This window comes from Ochotona curzoniae, unplaced genomic scaffold, assembly GCF_017591425.1.
Source record: "Ochotona curzoniae isolate NIBS_2020 unplaced genomic scaffold, NIBS_Ocur_1.0 contig_2927, whole genome shotgun sequence".
In the NCBI taxonomy this organism is placed as follows: Eukaryota; Metazoa; Chordata; class Mammalia; order Lagomorpha; family Ochotonidae; genus Ochotona; species Ochotona curzoniae.
This window is the reverse complement of record NW_024465654.1, coordinates 3,063,868-3,082,623: the sequence shown is the minus strand read 5'-3', so window position 1 is coordinate 3,082,623 and position 18,756 is coordinate 3,063,868. Positions and strand designations below refer to the sequence as shown.

Here is an 18,756-nt window from a genome sequence, read left to right as displayed (position 1 = left end):
GCAGGGGTCCCTCGCCCTTCTTGCCAGGGGGTAAGGTCAGGCAGCTCCTCCCTCCGGGCACCCACTGGCTTCTGGAGGCAGCAACAGCAGGTGGCTAAGGAGGAGGGGCCGGCCCAAGGGGAGAGCAGCCGCTGAGGGAAGAGGGGAGGCGCCCGCGGGCCCGGGGCAGGGGTCGTCTTACCTCCGGCTGCGCCCCGCTCCGCCTCGGAGACGCACTCCCCGCGCGGCGCGGCGCGGAGCCCGGGCTCCCGCCGCCCGTCAGCTCTGGCTCGCCCGCAACCTCCTCCTCTGCCGCCTCCCCTCCCTTCCCTCCTCCCCCTTCCCTCCTCCCTCCCTCTGGGCCTCCTTGCTCCTCCCTGGAGTCCAGGTCTCCGAAGGGGCTCCCTCTACCCCCGACTCTCTCGGACTTCCTAGGGCTCCTCTTCTGGGGTCACTGACCCAATCCCGGGTTCGGGGAACAGAAGGGCAGCTATAGAGAAGGGAAGGGGGAGGGGGCGGCGAGTGTAGGGCGGGGAAACTGGACTTGGCGGGGGAAGGGCAAGGAAGGCGCGGAGCGGGGAGGGGGCGCGGGGGAGGGCAGGCAGCGGGCTTCCTTGGTGAGGTGGCTGGCCTCCTACCCCCAACCTATCCCCTGTCCTTTGCACGCGTGCACGAACTCCAAGGAGGCAGCTGGTGTTGTTGAGGACCAGGGAGCTAGCTTTTCGGGCGAGGAGGAAGCGTGTATCATGGTGTGTCACTGTGGGCATCCGTGTGTTGGCTCAGGGGAGCAGGTGTTGGAGGCGCCTGGGGACCCAAGGGGCTTGCCATGCTAGATGGGGCTGCTTGCGGAATGGGGGGTGGGTATGCTTGAAGCCCGAAAGAATGTGGGCGCTCATGAGGCACCCATCCATTACAGCTCCTCCACTCAGGCACATATACATCGCTGGGGGCCACACAACCGCTTGGGAACACCAGGCTGGCACAACCCCTAGGCCCCCACGTGAGACTGTCGCTAACCAGTGCCAGCCTCAGGTTCACCGCGGCCTCCAGAGGATGTTTCCTTCTCCATGAGAGCTTCTGCTCCTTCCTTCCTCAGGGCAAGGTTGGCAACCTCCCTTCTGGCACCTACTCCAAAGGTCAGAAGGTTCCTGATCCAAGAACCATCCACCTGTGTGCGCGCTCTCTCTCTGTCTCTCTCTTTCACACACACACACACACACACACACACACACACATGCACGCACAGCCATCCTCTTTACAGTAAGTTTATTGTATTTTTCTGTTAGCTTTAGGATGCAGAGGTAGGCACTGGGCAGGAATGGGAAACCCTGGAGGCAGTTGAGTAGTCTTTCTGGAAGAGGCACGCTTGGATAGAATGAACGCAAGGGGATGGGGAGGGTTGAGGATTGAGGAAGGTGGTGAAGAAAGAAGAGAAAAAGGCAGAGACTGTGGGACCCTGGGAGGTGGAACATGGGGAACTCTTGGGCCATGTGCAGGAGGCATGGGCATCACAGCCCCAACACACTGTCCCTGGTGGGGGCACTCACAGGCTCATGTCAGGCTGGCCCCTCTCCACTTTCTGAGACATATACAAAGTGAGTGACCCCCCCCGGGGGGCTTTCTGTCCCCCAGGGATGGGGGGTCAGCGCTCTCCTTAGGAGATCCACAGGTGATGGAACAGGGACCTAGGGAGAGAGATGGGCCGCCTGTTCTGGCCCTTTCTGTGGGTAGACAGGTGTGCCTGGGGACCCAAGGAGACCCACTGGGAACCTGTGGGCAGCCTCAGCTAGCTGAGCAGTATTCCTCCCTGCCTTCTCAAAGCAGCTGGGGCAGGCTGTGTGTATGGGTATGCGTGTGAAAAGCCGTCTGGGGCAAGGGCCAGAAGGTGACTTAGTAGTTCAGCAGACACTGGCAGCATGGCTCCATCCTAGGCTGGCTTGGTGGTGGTGGTAGTGGTAGGAGGGTTCTCAGGCAAGCCCTTGGGAGATGAATTCCCATGCTTTGGGATACCCAGGGAGAGCTGGGCTGATACAGGTGGATGGGGGAGGAGGGGAAGAAGAGAGATAACCAGAGCCAGGGCTTAAACCCAGAAGAAAGTGGGGCAGGGAAGAGGGCGAGTACAGCCAGGAAGGTGGCGTGAGGAAGTCTCCTGAAAGTGCAGAGTGGGGGCTACACCTGCTGCAAGGGGTGCGGCTGCCCCAGGGGCTGGGCACGTGTGTGGGGGGACACTTAGGTCCTTGTTAGGAGGGAGCAGGAAGCCTGCAGAGGCAGCAGTGGCAGGGCTGGGATTTGCTACATTCTTCTGGTCCTTAGGCCCCCGGAAGAGGAGACACAGGATTCCAGGGCAGACAGCTGGGAGGCTGCAGGCGACTGGCACCTCACAGGAGACTGTCCGTCTTCTGCAGCCGCCGGCTGGAGGAATGAAGGAAAAAGGGAGCAAGGCAGGTCCAGGGCTCCTGGACCCATTCTTTTCTTCTGGGGCACAGTTGCAGCACTGATTCAGGGTACCCCAGGCCTGCTGCCCCTTCCCTGCTCACCCCTGCACACTCTGCCGCCTCCCCTGCTTCCCTCCTGCTTCCTTCTGTACCTTTCCTCCACCCTGCCATCCACCTTTTCCTCCCACGCTTCCCCTCTTCCCAGGCACTCACTGGGGACACTGGCAGGTCTTCTTCTCACTGAGCAGCTTCTTGATCTGAGACATCCGCTGTGCCTGGTGCTGTCCAGGGAAAGGAGGGGAGTTGTGAGGGTCCCAGGCTTCCAGAAGGGAGATGCCCCTTGAAGGGGCCAATGGGGGGAGCCAGGAGAGGAGAAGCTGTGGCTGAGCCCTGTCATTCTCGACATGAACTCTGTATTCCTTCCCATCTCTGCCTCCATGTGGGACTTGGTCTGGAGTGTGGGGATCTCGGGAAGGGATGCCAGAGGGAGTCAGGCCAGGAGCAGGTGGCAAGTGTAGGAAGGCCCCAAGTGGTGGTGGTGGTGCTGGGACCAGCAGCATGGATTCGTGGCTGCTCACTCACCCGTCGGTGGCGGCACTTGACACAGCAGTAGATACAGAGCCCAGTGAAGAGCACGAAGCCTGTGGTGCCCCCCAGCACACCAGCCAGGAGCATGGGCTGCTGCTGGTCCAGCCTCTTGGGCTCAACTGGAAGAAAGCAGAGAGGGGGAGGTAGTAAGATGCACTGCCGCCTACTAGGAGCGCTGCAGGATATGGCTGCCTCTGTGAGGCTGGGGTAGAGGTGGGGAGACTTCAGGGTTCTCAGGGCTGAGAACTAAGAGAGGGGGCAGGGAGGAAGGTCTGGGTTTAGAAGGAAGCCACCGAGGGGGATTTGGACCATGTGAGCCCCCTTCCTAAGCTGTGAGCCTTAGGGAGATGAGAACTTGTAGGCTTATTGCAGGTGGTACCTGGAGCCCAGCACCATGTCTTACCTCACTTTATCACCTGCAGGCCCTTCACCTGGGCTCTGTGTGGTCTCCCACCCAGCTGGCAGGGTCCCAGACATGGGCCATGGCATCTGGATGCTCACCGTTGGTCTTAGACTCCAGCAGCACCTGGTCCCCGCTGAACAGCACACATTGCCATGTCCCCACCTTCGGGTTTGGCACCTGCACCGTCTTCTCCTGCGTGGAGACCGTCGTTTCCAAGCCCTGCAGCTTCAAGCTCAGCTTTGTCTTGGGAGCAGTGGGTCCCAACACCTTGCAGGTCAAGTTGTTGTTTACATGAATCACTGCAGACAAATGAGAGGCTGAGACAGGTGGCCCGGCCTGATGGGGTCCCTGCACCCTCAAGTTCTATGAAACCATCAAAGTGATGCTTTACAGAAGTGGTTACAGCCTCACAGACCTCATCTTCACACAGGCCTAAGAGAAGAAAGACACAGCCTTGGGGGACCAATGGACTTGGACTTGGACTGCAATTCCACTGCTTACCAGACACATGCTCCTTAGGCAGTGACTTTGCAGCCTCAACCCCAGAAGATAAATCAATGCAGGGTCCCACGGTGTCTGCATGCAGCCCGCTGTGCAGCAAGCAGCAAGTGCTGGCCATATTGTTATTTGTGGCGTAGTTCAGATGACAGGAGACACGGAAATGCCAAGCTCTGTGGCACTCTGCCTCACCCACTCCCAGACAAACAGCACGTTCTGTCATCCTTGTCAATCAGGTGGGATGTCAGCTTAGCCAGGGTGACAGAAGATTGGGCAGAGGCTAAACCTAGAACCCAAGCCTCGTGAGGATTCCCAGTGGAGTCAGCTCAGGCATGTTGAGAAGAGGGTTATGCGGGTTCCATCCCAAGTTCAAAGCCAGCCCCAGGGAGTTCAAGTTCCCTTAACCTGGAGCGTGCTTAGGCATCCTCTTTCTGGGCTGGGCCACTCCCCCTGTCCTGCCCCTGTCCCACCCCTGTCCTGCCCCTGTCCCGCCCCTGTCCCGCCCCTGTCCTGCCCCTGTCCTGCCCCCCAGGCCTGGCTCCTTACTTCTCATCACCACCAGGTTCACTTGCTGCTGCAACTTTCCATTAGCAAGAGTTAAGCTCAAGGTTCCAGAACCAGCAGAGTGAGGCGAGATGTTGGGCAGGGAGAGACGCAGCGGGAGCTCCTTGTGCATCTGCAACTTGAGGTCCGGGAGCACCTCCTGCACGGACACCTTCTTGTCCTTCAAGGAGAAGGCAACCCAGGACTGGGTGGAGGAGGCCCCCTCTGCCTGCCACATGAGCTGTCCTCTCAGGTCTTCGTTGTCAAAGTTGAGGGGGAAGGAGAACTCCACCTGCTCGCCCTCGGCCTTGTAGACTGAGGTCAAGGCCTCTTGGAATCCTAGAGGCGGGGAGGGAGAGACCCTGGGTAAGGAGAGGGATACAGGAAGACGAGGGGTAGAGGGTGGCGTAAGTGCATGGCAGGGACAGCGAAGAGGAGGAAGTTGGACAAGGGCATTCATCACCATCGCTGTCATTTCAGGCACTTTGGTCTTCCTCTCTGCACCCCAGTAAGCATCCACTGCCGCAGCAGCCTTCCCTCTGCCCCCATGCAAGCCTTCGTGAACCATCCCAGGCACTGGGGGACAGGGGGCAGGGGGGCTCTCCCTGCACAGAACAAGAATGAATCCTCCAGTGGGGTTTACCACATAGCCAGGTGCAGTTTTAAGCATGTCCTGTTTATGAATTCTCACTGTGCTCTGTCCCAGTTAGCATTAACAGGTGCAGACACCAAAGCACAGAGCGCTTCAGGAACCTGCTCCAGGTTGCAAAGTCAGAGCTCACACACTGAACCAGCCCCACCACACTGCCTCTTGGTTGCAGAAGCACTGCAGGTGGGGTTGAGGTAGGGGATAGTTCAGGGCTGTGGAGGTACCAAGTCCTGTTTCATAATGGCTGACTTGTTGGTGTTGGTGTCGCTGAAGCAGTGCATGGGATAGGTGTGGGGAGATGAGGCCATACAGAGAAGAACAGCGCTTGAGCCTCCTCTTTTGGGGCCAGGGGAGCTCTGTGTGGACTCACATCCTTACATAGCCCACTCCTTTCTTTGTCTATTGGCCCTGGAGCAGTGGCTGTCAGCACACAGAGGACGAGTGTCCAGGATGGTTTTTGGGACAGCTCTGGACCACAACTACCTCACCAGTCCGGGTACCTGGCTGTAGCCCCTACTCCCGGGGTGCACAGCCTGAGAACTGGGGGTAGAGAGGAGGGCTGGTGTATCAGGAGGGGTTGCCAGGGAGAGACGCACTTCTTACCCAACACCAAGATTTTTATGTCGAGCTCCAGTATCTTCTTGTCCTGGGAGAAGATGCAGGTCCAGGTGCCACTGTCCTGGACCCCCACCTGGGGCACGGAAAAAATCTGGCTGCCTTTTGTAACTTTACTCCTTGGGCTCTTCCATTGCACAGAGGAACTCTCGTCAAAGCGGCCCTCCAAGGTCAGGGTCAGTGACTGCCCCTGGAGCAGGCGGGTGTCTGGTTGGGCGGTCACTGTGGAAGGAACAGGTCCTCTGTGTCACACACACCCAATCCCAAGGAGAAAGTAAAAAGAGAAAGGGAGTAAGGAGTGTCTCTCACCAGCCTTTCTCAGCATATCTGATCTCCTAGCTCCACATCCCCACTCCAGGCAGAGTTCTCTCCTCTTCCCCTTCAATCTCCCCAGAATCTCTGCTTTTTCTCTTGCTTCTCTCTCTGTTCCTCTTCACCCTTTCCTGTCTGACTCAAAGTTTGGTGACTTGGTGACCTGTCCTGTCCACTTGCGGCTGCTGAGGTATCATGAGCTTGGGCCCCAGTTTGGGTGCAAGGTGGGAACAGGTGCAGATGGGTGCGCTGGACCAAGGGAGCTGCACCCCGGGCCAAGCCCTACTCACATTTGAATACCAGTAGCTCCACTTCGAATTTCTTGCCGTCTACTTCACAGATATAAATCCCGGAGTCTTCCATCTTCAGGTCCTTGATGACCAGCGGAAAGGATCCTTGGTCCCACAAGTTTTTCTTGGACTCCACGCGATCACTCAAAGGAGACTTACCTGGGAAGACAGGCCCCGTGGAGGAGTTGGAGACATCCCAGCAGGGACAGAGTGCAGGACTCTTCTGAACTGAGTTGATCATTTCATGCAGAATCTGCAACCCTGTGTTCCTAATCATGGATTCCCACACTAACATCACATGCTCGTACCCAGTGGGGACAGTGAGGGTCACTCATCCAAGATAGTGACATCACAGGCTTGTTTAGAGAGCCCCAGTGTCTCCAAGCCCAAGCCTGATGCTCATGTCACCAGGGACTTGCACAGACATGCTGTTCTGCTCATGTTGATGATAACAGAGAGCTGGGAGCTGAATCACTCACCCACATTACTGGTAAGGATGGAAATCAATTGATAAAGTGTCCTATCAGAATGACGAAGGTAGAATGCCAAATGTCCACGGAGAAGGCCAAGTTGCATCAGTTAAAGTTCACCCAAGGGGCAGTGGCGAGGCAGTCACACGAGAAAAATGTACAAGCTCTTTGTGTAGGGGTCTGAACCACATCTCAGAAACACCTCTACCGGAATGAAGCAAGACACTGAACAGGATACTATTCATTATAAAGGAGGTAGGAAATTATTCACCCACGCACAGCCACATGTGCACACACAAGGCACACTTAAGTATGTGGTTGGCTCCTTACATGTTCAAGCTGCAGATCCATGGACTCAACCAAATGTGGATCAAAAATATTTGCTACAGAGGGATGGGTGTTTGGTTAGTGGTGAAGCCTGCTCCCATAAGGGAATGCCTGGTTTCCAAGTCCCAGCTCCTCTTCCAATTCCAGCTTCCAACTGATGCACACTTGGGAAGCAACAGCTGACGTGGACAGTAGCTGAGTCCCTGTCACTTCATGGATGACCTGGATCGAGGTCCTGGCTTCTGACTTCTGCCTGGCTCAGCCCTGGCTATCGCGGCCATTTGGGGAGTGAACCAGCAGATGAGAGAGCTCTTTGCCTCTGGTTTTCAAATTAAAGAAAAATATTATATTATATTATATTATATTATATTATATTATATTATATTATATTATATTATATTATATTATATTATATTATATGTCAGTGCCCATAGAGTAGCAAGCTGTCTTTGCCTGCATCGCCCACATCCCATATGGGCACCATTCAAGTCTTGGCTGCTTTACCTTTGATCCAGCTCCCTGTTGATGTGCCTGGGAAAACAGCAGGGGGTAGCCCAAGTCCTTGGGCTTCAGTACTCATGTGGGAGACCCAGATGAGGCTCCTGGCTCTTGGTTTTGACCATTGTAGCCATTTGGGGGGGGGTGAACCAGTGGATGGAAGATCTTTCTCTCTGTTTTTGCTTCTCTCTGTAAATCTGACTTTGCAATAAAAATAAATCTTTAAAAAAAAAGGAAAAATAATTTTTGCAATTAACATAAGGAAATAAACTTAGTTGTTCTGGAAAAGGAAGTGAGACCCAAGAGACAGGTGTAGGAGGAAGATTTTTCAATTTTGTATCTTTTCAAACTTAGTTTTAGTAAGTGCTGGAACTAAGGCCCTTGGGTGCATTGTACTCTACCACCTGGAGAAAACTCTCCACATGGCTCTTAGCCCCTGGGGATCGCTGTGGTGGTCTGTGTTTCTATGCTTTGTTACTTTAAGAATGTCCTTAAATCCACACATGGATTGACTGTCTCTTTCATTCAGCTTAGTTATTTGGTGTTCTGTCCAGGGAGGACTGTGTACCTCAATACCTTCCTGCTCCTACTGAACACAGCCCAGCGTGTGGCTACGCTCACTCGGCAGGTGCCGGACGTCTAGGTTCTGCCTGACTTTGGACTGCCATGGATGGAGCTGCCACGGGAAGGTACGTGAAGGTCTGTGTGTGACCACAAGTCCCCAGTGCTCCGGGGTAAACATGTGTGCAGTTTCCGGGGTAACATATTTAGCTTTTTTTTTTTTTTTTACTTAATATTGATTTTCATTGGAAAGATAGATCCACACAAAAGCACAAAAGAGAGACAGAAAGATCCTCTGTCCACTGGTTCACTCCCCAAATGGCCACAACGGCAATCCAAAGCCAAGAGCTTCTCCCAGATGCCTTGAACGTGCTGGGATTCCATGTGGGCGCCGGTTCTAATCCCAACAGCACTTCCCATCCAGCTCCCTGCTTGTGGCCTGCAAAAAGCAGTCTAGGACTGTTGGTGCCGTGCAGTGGATGTGGGGGACACGAAGGTGTGAAGAGCATTGTTCCATTGCAGGCAGGGCCGCAGGGAACTTCCCGCTGTTTGGCAGGGCCAGCGGACGTCTCTACAACCACCTGAATGCAGCTCCACCTGCTTTTGCATGGACACCGGACCACCCTGCGGAAGAATTCTAATCCATCCAGGCATTGTTTGCTACTGTGGGGCTGGCCTTTTACTCTATGTGAGCTTGGAGGCTAATGTCAATAATAATGTCTTGCAAAAGGGCCTTCTATTTTTCCTACTGTCTTGGCTGTCCCCATTGACCTTATGCTAATCAAGGGACCTGTATTTAGGCTTTCATTCTTTCCTCATTCTTTAGGTTCCCCTTTTCTTTGTGATACAACATTGAGTTGTAGGATAAGAATTGTAGCAGGAACTTCTATTGTTTTTAGGTGAAACAAATGGCAGAGTTGTCTTTAGAAACACCCACTTGACCATGACGTAAAAAGTCTGAGCCAGAGTTTGGCTGATTTTGTATAAATAAAGTGGACAGCTTTTGTTCATTGTCCATTATGATCATGAAATCCTAGTGGTCCGTCTTTCTTTCCTCTTTGCGCCTCATGCACGCACGCTTCGCGAGTTCTGAACTCAGCTGGAGCTGGACTCCGGCATAGGATGGCCCAAAGCATTGGGAAACTGCACGCAGGTGGGAGACCCGGAAAGAAGTTCCTAGCTCCTGGCTTCGGATTGGCACAGCACTGGCTGTTGTAGTCACTTGGGGAGTGAAGCATTGGAGGGAAGATCTTCCTTTCTGTCTCTCCTTCTCTCTGTACATCTGACTTTCCAAAAAAAAATAAATAAATCTATTAAAAAATACGTATTTATGGGCCCGACACAGTAGCCTAATGGCTAAAGCCCTTGCCTTGCACACACCGGGATCCCATATGGACGCCAGTTCATGTCCTGGCAGCCCCACTTCCCATCCAGCTCCCTGCTTGTGGCCTGGGTAAGCAGTCGAGGACAGCCCAAAGCCTTGGGACCCTGCACCCGCGTGGGAGACCCAGAAGAAGCTCCTGGCTCCTGGCTTTGGATTGGTTCATCTCCAGTCACACTGGCCACTTGAAGAGTAAATCAGAGGACAAAAGATTATCCTGTCTTTCCTCCTCTCTATAAATCTGACTTTCTAATAAAAATAAATGAATGCAGAGTAGCCAGGACCTGAGCCGACACTCAGGTACAGGATGCCAACAGAGAGCTTAACCCATTAAGCCACAACAGCCCCTGTTGTGCTTTTAATAGAAGTGAACCAAGTATCATCTGCAACAATAACATTCTCAAAACCCTCAGCCTTGGGCCCGGCGCGGTGGCGCAAGTGGTTAAAGGTCCTCGCCTTGCACGCCCGGGATCCCATATGGGCGCCGGTTCTAATCCCGGCAGCCCCGCTTCCCTTCCGGCTCCCTGCCTGTGGCCTGGGAAAGCAGTCTAGGACGGCCCAAAGCTTTGGGAACCTGCGCCCGCGTGGGAGACCCGGAAGAGGCTCCTGGCTTCGGATCGGCATAGTATCGGCCGTTGCGCTCACTTGGGGAGTGAGTCATCGGACGGAAGATCTTCCTCTCTGTCTCTCCTCTCTGTATATCCGCCTTTCCAATGAAAAAATAATAAAAAAATAAATCTTTAAAAAAAAAAACCCTCAGCCTTATGTGACAGTTATTTTCTTGATGATTATTAAAATAAGACCATGATGATTATAGCAATATACTAACCAAAGCCTTTATCTGGGCCAGCAGGAGCTGTGCTGGGCAACCCTGGGCAAAAAGACCCATGACTTGCTTTCCACGTCTGCCCTTTAGTTTGCCAGAGCCGGTGTCTAACCAGGGGTGCTTAGTCCATCTTGTGCCTTCCTCTGTGGACAGGGAGCCACCTACCTTTAAGCCAGAAGGTGGAGGCCTGGTTTTCCAGGATCTTGACCTGGTTGCTGTGTTTCCACTTGAACAATGCGTGTCTCTTCTGGGGACTCTCGCACGGCAGATCAATGCTGGAGGCCCCAGCTTTGCCTAGCATCACGGTCCTTCCCCAAGTGGCTGCTGGGAGTAGAGCTGGGTGGCAAAGCAGGAGGGGTCAGACCTCCACACCACAGCTAGCCCCTCCCACCTCGTCTCCCACATTTCCCCAGCAGCCCCACTTCCCACACCCTGGGCCTGGAGCTGGAGCACTCACCCAGTGGCAGCACCAGCAGCAGGTACTGCAAACAGAGTCCCCGGCGCATGATGACTTTGCTGATGTGGCCAGGGGTCAGGGGCACCAAGGACCCACGCATGCAGAGACGGACACTGAGGGAGACAGCAATCACGGGCCAGTTGGCATTTATTGGAACTGGGTCACCCCGGGACCCCTCTGTCAGTTCAGAGGACTGAACTTTGACCTCATTGAGCAGACAGCTTGCAATATGGGCCAGAAAGTGCTAAGCCAAATTTATTTATTTGTTTGTTTATTGCTTTTTCATATTATTTGTCTAATTACTTATTTGAAAGGCACAGTTAGAGAGAGAGAGAGAGAGCTTCCATCTGCTGGTTCATTCCCCAAATGGCCGCAACTCACACCTGGGCCAGGCCAGAGCCAGGAGCCAGGAGCCAGGAACTTCATCCAGGTCTCCCGTGTGGATGGTAGGGGCCCAAGGCCTTGGCTCACTTTCCACTGCTCTCCTTGTATTATCAGGGAGCTGAATGGAAAGTGGGAGAGTCGGGACTCAAATTGCTGCTCTGATATGGGGTGCCATTGACACTCCTAGCATCTTAATTTGCTATGCCACAGCTCTGACTCCTCCTTTTTTTTTTTCACATAATTTGCATTTCATTTGATCTGCCAAATATCTGCTGGTTCATTCTTCAAATGCCCAGGACAGGCAGGGCTGGGGCAGGGCCAGAGCCTACCATTCAGGAGAGGTTTCCCCAGGGGTGGCAGCAACCCAAGTACTTGAGCCCTTTCCGGAATGTGCATCAGCTGAAGCTGAAGTCAGAAGCAGAGCCAAGCCTGGAAGCTGGGCACCCTGCTACGGACAGGGAACACTACCCTCATGAGAGACCACACGAAGTTCCATGGTCTTCACTTTTTGGCCTGCCTGGCCCCTGCTGCTCTAAGCATTTGGGCAGTGGATAAAATGCTCTTTCTCCCTCTCACTCTGCCTTTCCAATAAACCAAATAACAATTGTGTTAAAAGCACAAAAACTTTTCATGATTTTAATAAGCATGGCAAATAGAAAATATTTGAAAGTTACATAAAAGAATCCCAGCATTGCAGAAAAAAAAAATTACCACATAATAAATAAAAAGAGATGAGCACTTTTGAGCATTGTGGATCATTTTTCTTGTTTTGCTGAGTTTGTGAGGCTTGACAATTAGTTTGTGAAAGAAGCTGTTGGATTCAGAATAAAGTGCCATTTCAGTCTTCATTTCTTCCATGCTTCAACTTTAAAAACAGAAGGATGGATTGCCAATTCCACTTGGCTAAAACAGAACTTTTCTTTTTTTTTTTAAGAGATATATTTTATTTTTATTGGAAAGTCAGATATACAGAGAGGAGGAGAGACAGAGAAGATCTGCCATCTATCTGCTAGTTCACTCCCCAAGTGGCTGCAATGGCTGGAGCTGAACTGATCCAAAGCCAGGAGCCTGGAGACTTTTTAGGTTCTCCCACGCAGGTGCAGGGTCCCAAGGCTTTGGGTCATCCTCAACTACTTCCCCAGGCCAGAAACAGGGAGCTGGGTGGGAAGTGGGGCCACTGGGATTAGAACCGGTAACCTTATGGGATCCCAGTGTGAGCAAGGTGAGGACTTTAACTGTTAGGCTACCGCACCAGCCCTAAAACAGAACTTTTCATTCATAATGTATATGAGGGTTTTCAGAAGTTTATTAAAACTAAAAGAAATGTTAATTTTGACTAAAAAATAAGAAATTCACTGCATACGAGATCTTCAAAATGTTCATGCAGAAGTATATATAAAGAAAAAAAACCACAGTTAAATTTTTTGCACCAAAATGAATATATCTTCTAATTCCATTTTCCCAAGAACTTTTTATATCAGCATATACACATGAGCCCCATGTGCACCTCTGTCTTTATTGGTGCATATTAATTTGTATCAGACAGGGTTCAGAAGCTTGTGGTAAGCCAGTTCTCTAGATAGTTTGTTTTTTTTTTTAGGATTTATTTATTTTTATTAAAAAGGCAGATATACAGACAGGAGGAGAGACAAACAGGAAGATCTTCCCTCCGATGCTTCACTCCCCAAGTGACTGCAATGGCCGGTGCTGTGCCGATCCAAAGCCAGGAACCAGGAACTTCTTTTCAGGTCTCCTACATGGGTGCAGGGTCCCAAAGATTTGGGCCATCATGGACTGCTTTCCTAGGCCATTAGCAGGGAGCTGGATGGGAAGTGGAGCTGCCGGGATTAGAACCAGCGCCCATATGGGATCCTGGCATGTTCAAGGCGAAGACTTTAGCCACTAGACCACGCCGCTGGGCCTGATAGTTTCTTTCTTTCTTTCTTTTTCTTTTTTTTAATGTTTATCTATTTCCATCTACTGAAAGGAAGTGAGAGAAAGAAAGATTTCTCATCCATTTGTTCACTCCCCAGATGCCCACACCATCCAGGATAGGTCCCTGACAAAACCAAAAGCCTAGAGACTCCATCCGGGTTTCTCAGCCTGCTGACAGGGCCCAGGCACCTGGATCATCCTCTGCTGCCTGCCAGGATGCGTTAGCAGGAAACTGAACCAGAGGCGCATTCACTGAACTGGCACTCCGATACGGGTGTGGGTATCCCAAGCAGGTGCTTCACTTGCTAGGCCACGACAACTTTATCCTCCACACAACTTCCTTTCCTCTCTGAACTGAATCACTTTGATGTTGAAGTTTGCAAGCATAGAACATATTCCCAGGTGTAAGCTGCACTTTGTAAAAATTTTTTGTTCCTTTTATTTATTTATTTATTGCTAACGTTTGTTTATTTTGAAAGCAGAGTTACAGAGAGGGAGGAGAGATGCAGTAAGATTCCTCTATCAGCTGGTCCCCTCCCCAACGGGCTACAACAGCTGGAGCCGAACCAGCTGAAGCTAGAAGCCAGGAACTCCACCCCTAGATGTCAGGACCTCAACGATTTGCACCATGTCCCACTGCTTTCCCAGGACCCTCAGCAGGGAGCTGGCTCAGGAGCAGAGCAGCCAGGCCTAGAGCTAGCTGACGTGGGATGCCAGTGTCACAGGCAGTGGCTTGGCCAGCTGCACTGGAACGCTGGCCTGAGCGGCCTTCAAGCTGCCTTGTTTCACTTTCAATTTTTGTTGAGTCTGCTGCCTGCCTGTTAAGAGCTAGGGTGCTGCAGGCCCGTGCAAGGTTTAAAGTGGAGGTGTCCTTGCACTTTAAAGCATTGAGCAATCTGGAAAAAAAACAACCAACAGGAAGTGGAAACAGTCTGGGTACACATAGTTTTTTAAATAACACTCAGGTAAGTTTTGAACAATATGCTGTGCCTGGTACAGGAGTGGGCTGCCTGTCGTGTGGGATCAGAAAGGGATGCAAGGGGTGGGCATTTATGGAGTGGCTGTCACACCAGTGGGACAGCCTTATCCAATGTTCAAGTTCACTGGAGTCAGTCCCAGCTCCTGGCCCTGCCCCAGGTGCTATAGGCATTTGGGGAATTATCCAGCAGAAGGGAAATCCATTTTCTCTCTCTCTCTCTGCTTTTCAAATGAATAAATAATTTTTTAAAAGAAACAAAAAAAATGCCAATTTTCAGGCCTGGCCTCAGACCTACTAAATTAGAAAGTGGAGGTAGATTGTTGGCTACTGGTGTTTCCATAGGCCTGTGGGTTACTGAGGTTTGGTTCAGTTTGAAAACCTGGAATTCAGGCTGGACCTCTTGCCCAGCACTGAAAAAGCCCCTTGGGATGCCTCCCCCACCAACACACACACAGAGTGTCCAGGTTTGGATGCCAGCTCCACTTACAGCTCCAGATCCCTGCTAATGCATAGCTTGGGAGAGAGCAGGTCATGAGGAGACTCAGGTAGAGTGCTAGCTTCCTGGCTCTGGCTTGACCCACTGCATGTGTTACCAGCATTTAGGGAAGGGTAGATGGAACATTTATTTCTCTCTCTGCCACTCAAATAAGTTCAATCAATCAATCAGTCCATCAGGTTGATCAGATACGTGTGTCCATACCACCAGCCCTGGTCTGGGCTCCAGGCATCCTACACCTGCTGCTGAGTAGCAGGCCCTGCTAGCTACTCTCTCTGCCCTGCTCTCTACCCAAGCTAACTGCCACGACGCCAGCCACTCTCCCTTACCCTACAGCAGCTGCCAGGAGTGCTGGCCAAAAGGCAGTGCCCTAAGAGATGAGATAGAAGGGTGTGTTGTGGTCCCGTGGGTTAAGCTGCAGCTTGCAATGCCAGCATCCTGTGTCAGAGTGCTACCAGGAGTCCCAGCTGCCCCACTTCCGATCCAGCTCCCTGCTAATGCACCTGTTAAAACAGTGGGGCATTGCCCAAGTACTTGGGCCCTTGAACCTACGTGGGAGACCTAAAAGAAGCTTCTAGCTCCTGGCTTCAGTCTGACCCAGCCCCAGCCCTAGCTGTTACGGCCATTTGCAGAGTAAACCAGTGGATGGAAGATCTTTCTTTGTCTCCCTCTTTCACTTTGCCTTTCAAATAAACACATCTTAACAAAAAGATGTTTTTACAAAGGAGAAGTGAATTAGGAGTGCTAAAGTATTTCCCCCTGCTCTGGGTGTCTTTCCTGGCAATGCTGAGTGTCCACCCTCGTGTCACCCCACCTAAGCACAGTTGCTGCTAGGCAACCCCTCCCCTGCCACTCCCACTCGGTTTTTTAGGACCCTGTCCAAGTTTGCCATGTCTACTTGTCTCAGCATGTCTACGTGGCTGCCTCCTCCCCCTGCATTCATCCCCTCCCACGGTCCCCCCAGATCCTTTGGGAAGTATGAGGCTTCCTGCTGGGCACACACAGGCTAGTCAGGGATGTAGCCCTCAGAAGAAGTGCTGGGAAGTTAGTGTTGCTACTGAGGTTTGGGAAAAGATCTGAAGAGCTCTCCTGTAACCCCGCCTCCTGTCTGAAGGAGGAATCGCCTGGGACCCTCCTCCCCTCCCAAGGCAGGGTCAATTTAAGATTTTGTTTAACCCAGGGAACAGGGCACTCTGCGATGCACAAAGTGTTGCCAGTGACTCAGTAGGGCAGGAAGCACTTAGGGCAAGACAGGAGTGAGCAGAGTGGGGGTGCAGAACTTAGTTCCCACTGCCTCTGCTCCATCCCCCCCTCCCTGTCCCAGACTGTGCCACCAGTGGGAAAAGGTCGCACGCAGGAGGCTAGTTTCCCCCCAGGACACCCAACCTGAGTTCCAGAGGCCTGAGGAAGGCTGGGGGCGGAGAGCAGGGTTGGGAGGCGGGGCATTCTGGTCCCCTTCCCCTTAGGGTGGCCATCTTGTCCCCAGCAGTTCCTCCACACCTACACTCCAGGATCCTGGGGTCCTTGAAGAGCCCAGCCTTCCTGCCTACACCTCCCAGCACCGGACCCCCCGCCCTCCCCGGTCCCTTTGCGGAGCAGGGGGGTCGGGCGGGGGGGAGGCGGCTGTGGGTTTCCAGTGGCTTCTTGCTTTGTAGCCGGGTTTCCTTCCGCTGCCACTGCATCCCCACAGCGCTGTACATCCTGTGGTCCCCTGCCTGAGGGGCTGGGAAGGGGCCCCCGAGCACGCGCGCGCGCGCACACACACACACACCTGCTCCCCTCTGTGTGTTCCTGCATTGATGCTTCCCTGGTCTCCAGGGTGTCTCGGCAGCTGTTCCAGGGCCTCACCCCCCAGGAGGCCACCCTCCTCCAAGTGCTCCCAGGCTCCCTTAGAGAGACCCTGGCCTCTTCCCAGGCCTCTAGGGAGGTTGGGGGGCAGAGGGAGAGTGAGTACCCCACACTCAGGGCTAAACAGCAGATCTGCACTTCCCACCTGTGCATGAGAAAGGGGGAGGCCAGTGGAAGAGCAGACCTACAAGGCAGCACACAGGCGCGGCAGCGAGCCTTGCTCGGAGCCTTAGAGGTCCCTGTCAGCCTGCACCTCCACCTCGCCCTGGGCCTCAGCACGAGGGCTGGGGGGTTGGGCAGGGACGGGATGCGGCACCCAGCCGCCGCAGCGACACTCTGTGGTCCCCGGGGGTGCTTTCATCTCCTCTCTGGAGGCGCCCCCTCAACCCACCCTCAGCCCACCCCCGAGCCCCCCCACAGCGTGTCTACAGCAATCGGCTTCGTGTAAACTTCCTAGAGACCGGGACCCTCTAAGGGATTGTGCGGTTGGTGGCTGCAACCTCCACCATCCTCTCCTTTGCCTCAGACACCCACGTCGGGGGAGCTGTGCCCCCCATCTGCCCTCATGCTTGAAAGATGCCTTCCGGAGCCGTGACCCCCACCCCAGGCCTGCCAGGCACCCAAGCACCTAGTGCAACTTCACTGTACCTCTCTTTATTGGTGGGTCTGAAGTGCTCAGCACCCTTGGCCCACCCAGATCTGATGCGGGGGAGGGTTTTTATTTAGAGCTAGTCCTCCCCCGTGCACAAGCATGTCCCAGGCTGGAGGGACATCGCCTGAGCGCCTGCAGGGCCTGCCCTGCAGAGCCTTTTAACGCAGGTGCAGGGTGGCCATTTTGTCTCACCCACAGAACCACACACATGCAATATCTTCTGTCAAAGTGTGAAGCAGCAATGGTCCCAACAGCATCTTCTACTACTGGGGGAGATGCTTGGACCCCAAAACTGGTGTTCTGAGGGCACGGCCATTCAGAAGGCGCTGGCCAGTTTATGGTGACACCTTTGTGTTATGAAAAGGGGGTCTGTCTGTGTGGAGGGAGCAGAAGAGGAGAGGTGCTTCCCAGGCTGAGTCAGGAGAGGGACAGTGGAGGCCCTCTCACTCCCCGGGAGGGCACTGCCTGGCTGCAAGGCTGAAGGTGCTAGGATCAAGAAAGGGGAAGGCCACGGTGATGGCAGGCCAGGCGACACAGGGCGACCCGCTTTGAGACTCACAGATCGGTCCTCTCCCCACATAACACAGAGCGAAGACCTGCAAATGCTTTCTTGATCCTTTGCCTCAGTGACCCCTAAAACCTGTTCCATTAGCCGCTATTCTTCTGTTGACTCATTTTCCTCAACATACGTATCTGTCCCTTTTGCAACACGTACATGGAAAAGCTCCGTTTCAATGCTTTGAGAATTTGAACTTGCTTGTTTTCTGCTTTTTAAGTCAAACTCAGAATGTCTTTAGACCTGTGGCTCACAAATCCTTAAAAATGTGCACAACTAGGCCTACCTTTTGAAATAAACACGAGAGATATTTAAGCGGCTACTGGAACAGTGTTTTGCTTGGGAAATGCAAGCAGGGAGAACTTTTGGTAAATGCAAGCAGGGTAAACTTTTGGTGATGGCGTCATTGGGAAGATTGATTTGGGGAGAGCTATCTCTAAGCAGGACTCTACTCCTCTCTCTCTTTTTCTTACTTTTACCTTTTTCCTCTCGCTCTCTATTTCTTTGTGCAAGGTCTCCTCTCACCCCAATGTTCATTTGTTCTGATTCTATACAGACACACGCACACAGACTTTTTCTTTTCTTTTCCTTCTCCCAGCCTTCGCCTTCTCCACCGCCCCATACCTAATTGACCTCCGCTGCCTTTTTTCATCCTGAGGAGGTCCCAAGTCCCCATTCCTCCCTCTGATCTTGAGATTGGGTCAGTCCCCCAAGCCCTCCAGCTCTGGACCCTGGTTATGTATAGGCTGCAGCCTCCTGAAGCTCAAGGTTTCCTTGGGAGATTACTGTCCCAACCCAGCCCAGAAAAACTCAAGAGAAACTGACCAGAGTGGTGAGCAGAAAACCCAGAATCCAGCACAGTTCAGTGCACCTGCCGCCATGTTCTTCTGTCCTCCGCAACAAGTCCATCCACTTACCTCTTGGGCCCAGGGCTTCCTTTGCCTCTGCTTGTCTCACACAGGTGTGTCTGGTTGCAAGCTTGGGACTCTGCAGCCAGCAGCCCAGTGGGGGAGAGGGTTCGTTTGCTTATACAGAGTCGGGCTCCAGCAAAGAGAGACAGGAAGCCTAGTAGTG

General features: G+C 53.0%; 1 protein-coding gene across 1 annotated transcript; it reads right to left on the bottom strand.

Moving 5' to 3' along the window:
- Nucleotides 1-1,230: 1,230 nt before the first annotated feature.
- On the bottom strand, nt 1,231-18,753 carry CD4 (CD4 molecule). Its single transcript, XM_040978811.1, has 10 exons — nt 18,600-18,753; nt 10,833-10,945; nt 10,541-10,711; nt 6,313-6,471; nt 5,699-5,932; nt 4,450-4,785; nt 3,504-3,704; nt 2,997-3,121; nt 2,628-2,695; nt 1,231-2,391 (listed from the first exon to the last, which is right to left on the bottom strand). The coding sequence occupies exons 2-10, from the start codon at nt 10,930-10,932 to the stop codon at nt 2,358-2,360; spliced, it is 1,428 nt and encodes a 475-aa protein (XP_040834745.1). The 5' UTR covers nt 10,933-10,945; nt 18,600-18,753; the 3' UTR covers nt 1,231-2,357.
- Nucleotides 18,754-18,756: the final 3 nt, after the last annotated feature.